The following is a 9,752-nucleotide window of genomic DNA, read 5'->3' on the forward strand; positions in this document are numbered from 1 at the left end:
ACTGATGGAGTGTATCACACATTGATGGAGTGTATGACATTGTGATGGACTGTATGACACAGTGATGGAGTGTATCACACAGTGATGGAGTGTATTACACAGTGATGGAGTTTATGACACATTGATGGAGTGTATGACACAGTAATGGAGTGTATGACACAGTGATGGAGTGTATGACACAGTGTGTACAGGCAATGGTTGCCACTAATGGGGAATGAAACTCACTGTTACCACAATGTTTATGACAATGCCACTTGTATGATAATACATGTGCATTACAAATCTTCAGCATTTAAGCAGAAGGGATGTCATTTATTGTTAAACAAACCTATAATCTTTTGAAAAAAATATCTGGCTATGAATTGTGAACTTGATCTAGGACATGCTGTTAGTAAATTCATTTTAATTCAAGTGTGAATTTTCAGTTTTAGAAGATTCAAAACAGAAAACACATTATTGCCACTGTACTTTTTTTCTTATTATTATTAGACCAGAATCTTGAATCCAGTACACTGGAATTTACATATGAAACAGCAAGAAGTCAAGTCAAATCAAGCAGCCTGCTGAAGGTCAGCTTGACCAACCTTGACCCTGCCATGGCCTTGCAGGTGTATGCCAAGGTCGTGGAGTCAGACCTAACATTGATGTTGTACCGTACCACCAATGAAACAGTGTTTTCAAGAACAGTACAGCAACATGGCATCCCTATACCAGTTAAGCTCTGTCCCCAGAGATAGCACCACAACACAGCATCCCTATATACCAGGTAAGCTCTGTCCCCAGAGAGGGCACCTCAACATGGCATCCCTATACCAGTTAAGCTCTGTCCCCAGAGATAGCACCACAACACAGCATCCCTATATACCAGGTAAGCTCTGTCCCCAGAGAGAGCACCACAACATGGCATCCCTGTACCAGGTAAGCTCTGTCCCCAAAAAGAGCACCTCAACATGGCATCCCTATACCAGGTAAGCCCTGTCCCCAGAGAGAGCGCCTCAACATGGCATCCTTATACCTGGTAAGCTCTGTCCCCACAGAGAGCACCACAACACGGCATCCCTATACCAGGTAAGCCCTGTCCCCAGAGAGAGCTTACCTGGTATAGCGATGCTGTGTTGTGGTGCTCTATCTGTGGACAGGCCTTACATGGTATAGGGATGCTGTGGTGTGGTGCTCTCTTTGGGGACAGAGCTTAGCTGGTATAGGGATGCTATGTTGTGGTGCTCTCTTTGGGGACAGAGCTTAGCTGGTATAGGGATGCTATGTTGTGGTGCTCTCTCTGGCGACAGAGCTTACCTGGTGTAGGGATGCTGTGTTGTGGTGCTCTATCTGGGGACAGGCCTTACATGGTATAGGGATGCTGTGCTGTGGTGCTCTCTCTGGGAAAAGAGCTTTCCTGGTAAAGGGATGCTGTGTTGAGGTGCTCTCTCTGTGGACAAAGCTTACCTGGTACAGGGATGGCATGTTGTGGTGCTCTCTTTGGGGACAGAGCTTAGCTGGTACAGGGATGCCATGTTGTGGTGCTCTCTCTGGCGACAGAGCTTACCTGGTGTAGGGATGCTGTGTTGTTGTGCTCTCTTTGGGGACAGAGCTTACCTGGGATAGGGATGCTGTGCTGAGGTGCTCTCTCTGGGGACAGGGCTTACCTGGTATAGGGATGCGATGTTGAGGTGCTCTTTTTGGGGACAGTGCTTACCTGGTACAGGGATGCCGTGTTGTGGTGCTCTCTCTGGGGAAAGAGCATCCCTATACCAGGTAAGCTTTGTCCCCAGAGAGAGCACCTCAACACAGCATCCCTTTACCAGGAAAGCTCTTTCCCCAGAGAGAGCAACACAACACAGCATCCCTATACCATGTAAGGCCTGTCCCCAGATAGAGCACCACAACACAGCATCCCTATACCAGGTAAGCTCTGTCCCCAGAGAGAGCACCACCACATGGCATCCCTATACCAGGTAAGCTCTGTCCCCAGAGAGAGCACCACAACACAGCATCCCTATACCAGGTAAGCTCTGTCCCCAGAGAGAGCACCACCACATGGCATCCCTATACCAGGTTAGCTCTGTCCCCAGAGAGAGCACCTCAACATGGCATCCCTATACCAGGTAAGCTCTGTCCCCAGAGAGAGCACCACAACACAGCATCCCTATACCAGGTAAGCTCTGTCCCCAGAGAGAGCACCACAACACAGCATCCCTATACCAGGTAAGCTCTGTCCCCAGAGAGAGCACCACAACACAGCATCCCTATACCAGGTAAGCTCTGTCCCCAGAGAGAGCACCACAACACAGCATCCCTATACCAGGTAAGCTCTGTCCCCAGAGAGAGCACCACAACACAGCATCCCTATACCAGGTAAGCTCTGTCCCCAGAGAGAGCACCACAACACAGCATCCCTATACCAGGTAAGCTCTGTCCCCAGAGAGAGCACCACAACACAGCATCCCTATACCAGGTAAGCTCTGTCCCCAGAGAGAGCACCACAACACAGCATCCCTATACCAGGTAAGCTCTGTCCCCAGAGAGAGCACCACAACACAGCATCCCTATACCAGGTAAGCTTTGTCCCCAGAGAGAGCACCACAACACAGCATCCCTATACCAGGTAAGCTCTGTCCCCAGAGAGAGCACCACAACACAGCATCCCTATACCAGGTAAGCTCTGTCCCCAGAGAGAGCACCACAACACAGCATCCCTATACCAGGTAAGCTCTGTCCCCAGAGAGAGCACCACAACACAGCATCCCTATACCAGGTAAGCTCTGTCCCCAGAGAGAGCACCACAACACAGCATCCCTATACCAGGTAAGCTCTGTCCCCAGAGAGAGCACCACAACACAGCATCCCTATACCAGGTAAGCTCTGTCCCCAGAGAGAGCACCACAACACAGCATCCCTATACCAGGTAAGCTCTGTCCCCAGAGAGAGCACCACAACACAGCATCCCTATACCAGGTAAGCTCTGTCCCCAGAGAGAGCACCACAACACAGCATCCCTATACCAGGTAAGCTCTGTCCCCAGAGAGAGCACCACAACACAGCATCCCTATACCAGGTAAGCTCTGTCCCCAGAGAGAGCACCACAACACAGCATCCCTATACCAGGTAAGCTCTGTCCCCAGAGAGAGCACCACAACACAGCATCCCTATACCAGGTAAGCTCTGTCCCCAGAGAGAGCACCACAACACAGCATCCCTATACCAGGTAAGCTCTGTCCCCAGAGAGAGCACCACAACACAGCATCCCTATACCAGGTAAGCTCTGTCCCCAGAGAGAGCACCACAACACAGCATCCCTATACCAGGTAAGCTCTGTCCCCAGAGAGAGCACCACAACACAGCATCCCTATACCAGGTAAGCTCTGTCCCCAGAGAGAGCACCACAACACAGCATCCCTATACCAGGTAAGCTTTGTCCCCAGAGAGAGCACCACAACACAGCATCCCTATACCAGGTAAGCTTTGTCCCCAGAGAGAGCACCACAACACAGCATCCCTATACCAGGAAACTCTGTCCCCAGAGAGAGCACCACAACATGGCATCCCTATACCAGGTAAGCTCTGTCCCCAGGGAGAGCACCACAACACAGCATCCCTATACCAGGTAAGCTCTGTCCCCAGAGAGAGCACCACAACACAGCATCCCTATACCAATGAATCACTAAAGACAATCTGCCGCCCTTTCTGCCTTGCATGAAGAGAGAAAAAATATTTGGCGGAAATTCATGCACTTTGGAGTCTGGCTAGGGTCCAATAGTTATTGGGTCAAAACCTGGAAACTAAAGAGATTCCTGTCCTGTAAGCATGTATACAATTGCTTCAGACGAAGGGACAAATACACCCACATTGTTATGATTGTCTTTAGGTTTCTGGTAATTTTATGAAAGGATTACATAATTTGGATGAAAGGATTCTTGGACCAAGGGAAAAGTGTAGGAATATAAGGTATGGGCACACTGAGGGCTGCAAGAATATTTTAACTTTAAATTAAAACAAAAACATGGTGAAATGATAACATGTCCCTTGGTCATTGTTATCCTCTGCTTTCAGACAAAATGTGGTATTACAATATGTTTGCTTTGCCTGTTTGTTTGACTGATTGCGGGACTTCAGTTTCTGTAAAATAACTACACAAAAACACTCTAATTTCAACCAAAGTGTGTATGTACGTACATGAGGGTAAGCTCTAGTGAGATTACATGATTCTCGACAGTTAATTTGATTCCATGTGATAACTTACTCATTAAGATGGCCAACTTACTCATTAAGATGGCCGGCTGATGTAAGCAGAAGCATTTGAACCATTTATTGATCTTTAATCAGGAGATTAGTACAGGATTTATGGGTTTCTTTTGTAACAGATTGCAATGTGGATGTGCTGATCCTCAGTATAATGAGTCATTGTTAAGTATACTTGACTGTTTTTGATTGTGTAACAGAGGGCAGTGCTGACATGCTGATACTGGAGGGGTCTCACAAGTATTTGATTATAGCTGTTCAAGAAGGACAGACCATCGCAGCAAATGATATAGCAGTTCAAGAAGGGCAGACCATCGCAGTAAATGAAACTGATGTACCTTTTATAACCACCAATGTATCTGTCAGAATTGGCAACTACAACACTGCGTGTGGCTTCTACGATAATGCCAAGGGTCAGTGGGCAACTGACGGCTGTCAGGTACATATCTAAGGTATCCTAGGGCACCTGACGGCTGTCAGGTACATATCTCAGGGATCAGAGGGCAACTGACGGCTGTCAGGTACATATCTCAGGTATCAGTGGGCAACTGACGGCTGTCAGGTACATATCTCAGGTATCCTAGGGCACCTGACGGCTGTCAGGTACATATCTCAGGGATCAGTGGGCAACTGACGACTGTCAGGTACATATCTCAGGTATGAGTGGGCAACTGACGGCTGTCAGGGACATATCTCAGGGATCAGGGGGCAACTGACGGCTGTCAGGTACAAATCTCAGGGATCATAGGGCAACTGACGGCTGTCAGGGACATATCTCAGGTATCATAGGGCAACTGACGGCTGTCAGGTACATATCTCAGGGATCAGTGGGCAATCATTTCTAAGTTATTAGCTTATGATGGCCGAAGGATCACGGCTAGTTTAATATACCATTCAGTGACATCTGTCCATGAACAATTTTTCATAACAAAATGTTCACCATATTTGACTGAAAACATCCTTAGGTGATGGGGATTTAAAAGTGTACAAATGGAGGGACTGTCCTCCCAATGAACGGGGAGCAAGACTTAATAGTAATGATTTGGCCATATTGCTTTTAAACAGATTAGCTATAAATAAAATGAACTATATAGTTGGTAAATTTGAAAAGACTCATTTATATATGTACTAGCGGAAAAAAGAAACTGTGCATGCAGAGAATTGTTATAGAACATGTATTACCAACTGTATATACATATAATACACATGACCGAGTATGACACATACACACTATCCGTGTGTCATTGACAGTTTTTTCCGTGCAGTTTGCTCTCTATAGGCGTTGACCAGTTTGCATGTTTTTTCTCGTCCAGCCATCCAATTCGACAATGAAAGTTTATTTTTCCACTGTTGGGTCACTCTAGATCTGTTGAGACCAGTGAACAGTAAAAACAGCATTATAATGTTTTAAATTGTGATTAATGCTATGCCGAGGCTCAATGAAAATGAATGCCTCCGGATTATTGGTATGCTTCAAGCTGGTATGGGCCAAGCCGTTGTCTCTACACGTTTTCATGCCCATCGAAACACAATCCGGGATTTGTGGAGACGACATCAACAGTTTGGCCAGGACGGCGATCAACCTCGTGCGGGACGTCCACATGTGACGTCAGCTCAACAGGACAACCATATCCGGCTTGTCCATTTGAGATATAGCTTCCAAACAGCAAAGTTTGACTGCATGGATAATCCCTGGGTTGCTACCAATAAGCCCGAGAACTGTACGGAACCGATTGCGTGAACGAGCTATCCGTCCGCGACGTCCTGCAATCCGCCCAGTTCTTCTGCCACGTCATCGTGTAGCACGTCTGGACTGGTGCAGAAGGCATCTGCGATTTACTCGACGGGATTGGGCAGGCATTTTGTTTACGGACGAGTCGCGAGTCCACCTGGATAGTAGTGACGGCCGTTCCAGAGTGTATCGTCGCGTTGGAGAACGTTTCCGTGACGCGTGTGTGGTACAACGACGTTCTTTCGGCGGAGGCAGCGTTATGATTTGGGGCGGCATCACAGCCAACGGGAGAACGCCTCTGGTGGTTGTTAACGGGAATTTGAACGCGCTACGTTACCGTGACGAGATCCTCCGGACCCACGTCGTTCCATTCGTGCAAGGGCAGCAACGTCACATTACGCTACAGCAGGACAACGCCAGGCCACACACAGCTCGTGTCGCTATGGACTTTCTGGCCCAGCAGAACGTTGACGTGTTGCCCTGGCCTGCTGTATCCCCCGATCTGTCGCCCATTGAACACGTCTGGGATGAAATGAAGCGCAGATTACGGGCATTACCTAATCAACCGGTGACGTTGGCTGATTTGGCTGCAGCGTTGGTACAGATCTGGAATGCCATCCCACAAGCATTCTTGAACCGTCTGATAGGCTCCATGCGTCGACGTTGCCAGGCTTGCATTCAGGCAAACGGTGGACATACGAGGTATTAACTTTGTGAACTCAGTATTGACCCCTGCTGTGTTTACGTCACCCCTTAGTGAAACTTATTGATTCCATAACGTGGAAAATGGAATGCAACTGTTANACTGTACGGAACCAATTGCGTGAATGAGCTATCCGTCCGCAACGTCCCGCAATCCGCCAAGTTCTTCTGCCACGTCATCGTGTAGCATGTCTGGACTGGTGCAGATGGCATCTGCGATTTACTCGACGGGATTGGGCAGGCATTTTGTTTACGGACGAGTCGCGAGTCCACCTGGATAGTAGTGACAGCCGTTCGTCGTGTTGGAGAACGTTTCCTTGATGCGTGTGTGGAACAACGACGTTCTTTCATCGGAGGCAGCATTATGATTTGGGTCGGCATCACAGCCAACGGGAAAACACCTCTGGTGGTTGTTAATGGGAATTTGAGCGTGCTTTGTTACCGTAAAGAGATCATCCGGCCCCACGTCGTTTCATTTGTGCAAGGGCAGCAACGTCACATTACGCTACAGCAGGACAACATCAGGTCACACACAGCTCGTGTCGCTATGGACTTTCTGGCCCAGCAGAACGTTGACGTGTTGCCCTGGCTTGCTGTATCCCCCGATNTACCTAATCAACTGGTGACATTGGCTGATTTGCCTGCAGTGTTGGTACAGATCTGGAATGCCATCCCACCAGCATCTTGAACTGTCCGATAGGCTCCATGCTTCAACGTTGCCAGGCTTGCATTCAGGCAAACGGTGGACATACGAGGTATTAACTTTGTGAACTCAGTATTGACCCCTGCTGTGTTTACGTCACCCCTTAGTGAAACTTATTGATTCCATAACGTGGAAAATGGAATGCAACTGTTAATAAATAACAAATAAATTGTACCTGAAAACCTTGTTGTTCTACGTCATACACATTTTAGGCATGCACAGTTTCTTTTTTCCGCTAGTATATATATATATGCCATATTCCTAAAATAATCCACTTTTGTAAGGATTATTAGTTATCCATACTTGTTTTTGAGTAAAAGTCCGACCAAACATTAGAATCAGTTAAGTAAAAATAGAGGAAGGACTTACATTACAAAGTAACCTAAAATGGGACAAATACATCAGCATAACATTAAATGGAACTTTAAAGTAAATATGACTACTTCTCAGTGTTAAGGTTTGATTACTAGTATTGAGAGGGACATTTCATGGTGTATACTAGGTTTCCTGCCCAAAGGGCTAGTGAGCTTAAGCCATGGTGCGGCGTCTGGCGTCCCGGTGTCCATCAACATAATTTGAGAACGAAAATGACCTTGACCTCCTTTCAAGGTCACAGGGGTAAAATGTGTCAAATACTTAAAACGACTTCTTCTGAAGAACCGAAAGGTATAGAATCTTAATATGTGGCTGGTAGCTTCGTTGTTAAAATCCCAACAAAATTTGAGAACGAAAATGACCTTGACCTTCTTCCAAGGATACAGGGGTCAAATACTTAAAAGGTATGGAATTCTAATATGTGGCTGGTAGCTTTGTTATATGCCCATTAAAGTTTGAGAACAAAAATGACCTTGACTTACTTTCAAGGTCACTTGGGTCAAAAGTGTCAAATACTTAAAACAATTTCCTCTGAAGAACTGAAAGGTATAGAATCTTGATATGTGGCTGGTAGCTTAGTTTGTAAAATTCCAACAAAATTACAGAACGAAAATGACCTTGGCCCACTTTCAAGGTCACAGGGGTCATAAAAGTCAAACTAATCAAACAATTTCTTTTGAATAATCAAAATGCATAGAATCATATTACTTTGCTGGTTGCTTTTTGTGATTTAGCCCAACAATGTTTACAATGAAAATGACCTCAGCCTGCTTTCAAGGTCATACGGGCCAGACACTATAAATTACTTCTTTGGGATAATCTAAATGCATAGAATTATAATATTTGGCTGGTAACTGTCACAGATGGTGCCCAACAAAGTTGGCTGTTGAAAACTACCTCAACCTACTTTCGCGGTCACAGGGTTTAAATATAGCAAAAACTGCAAACAGCTTCTCTTGAAGAAGTGAAAGGCATGTTGACAAGTAGCTTCCTTAGATCAGAGCCCAACAAAGTTTGCTCCTTTACCTACTTCATCCTATTGCTTTATCTTGATCTAATTTGATATAAAGTATCCTTGGCCCAACATGATTCAATGTTGTAGAAACCATGCCCCCATCCCAATAAATGGGACCCAATATGGTAAAGATGTTGCTGAGAGACACATTTGTATGTCGAAATATTTGTAGTACAGTATAATATTCATTTAATATTTTGTTTTGACTGCTTAAATATTAAGTTTAGCGATACAGGCCCTCTGGGCCTCTTGTATTATGTTGAGAAATTAATTTGTTTGATGTATGGATGCTAATTGTCTGTTGGTTATGTTAGGGATATGATTCCTACAAAAACTGTTTGACTTGTATCATGCTGCAATGCTGTTTTTTCCTTGACAGATTTCCCCTCCAAAAAACCTGAAGACAATGACTTGCTCCTGCAACCACTTGACCTCTTTCGCTGCAGGCTTTATTGTAGTGCCTAACCTGGTTGCCCCTATTGCTGATGCAACTCTCTTCTTGACCTTCTTTGACAATCCAGTTATTGTGATTACAGTACTGATTGTGTGGTGTCTCTACCTAATCATGCTGGTATGGGCGCGACGCAAAGACAAGGTCGAAAGCATGAAGGTTCGTCATTGGTGTCTGTTATCACTTAGATATCAAAGTTTGTTGAGCATAGGTTAGGTCTAGAGTTCAACCTTTGTCTCGTGTGAAGTATCTCCAGTCACCAGATACCTTGATTGTGGAACATAGGTAAGGTCTAGAGTTCAACCTTTGTCTGGTGTGAAGTGTCTCCAGTTACCAGATACCTTGATTGTAGAGCATAGGTAAGGTCTAGTGTTCAACCTTTGTCTAGTGTGAAGTGTCTCTAATCACCAGATACCTTGATTGTTGAGCATTTGTAAGGTCTAGAGTTCAACCTTTGTCTAGTGTGAAGTGTCTCAAGTCACAAGATACATTGATTGTGTAGCATAGGTAAGGTCTAGAGTTCAACCTTTGTCTG

The 9,752-nt window shown here is 45.7% G+C and overlaps 1 protein-coding gene across 1 annotated transcript in view; it reads left to right on the forward strand.

Annotated features, from left to right (window-relative positions):
* LOC110460128 (polycystic kidney disease protein 1-like 2) overlaps window positions 1–9,376 on the forward strand; it is a gene marked incomplete at its 3' end in the record, with an annotated part of 70,940 nt that extends 61,564 nt beyond the window's left edge. Inside the window, exons 18-20 of the mRNA XM_021512863.1 lie at window positions 490–714; window positions 4,440–4,678; window positions 9,146–9,376. Of these exons, the coding sequence (XP_021368538.1) occupies window positions 490–714; window positions 4,440–4,678; window positions 9,146–9,376 (695 nt within the window). The remainder of the gene's footprint in view (window positions 1–489; window positions 715–4,439; window positions 4,679–9,145) is intronic.
* Window positions 9,377–9,752: the final 376 nt, after the last annotated feature.

The sequence above is a fragment of the Mizuhopecten yessoensis genome, unplaced genomic scaffold (assembly GCF_002113885.1).
Source record: "Mizuhopecten yessoensis strain PY_sf001 unplaced genomic scaffold, ASM211388v2 scaffold10325, whole genome shotgun sequence".
Classification (NCBI taxonomy): Eukaryota; Metazoa; Mollusca; class Bivalvia; order Pectinida; family Pectinidae; genus Mizuhopecten; species Mizuhopecten yessoensis.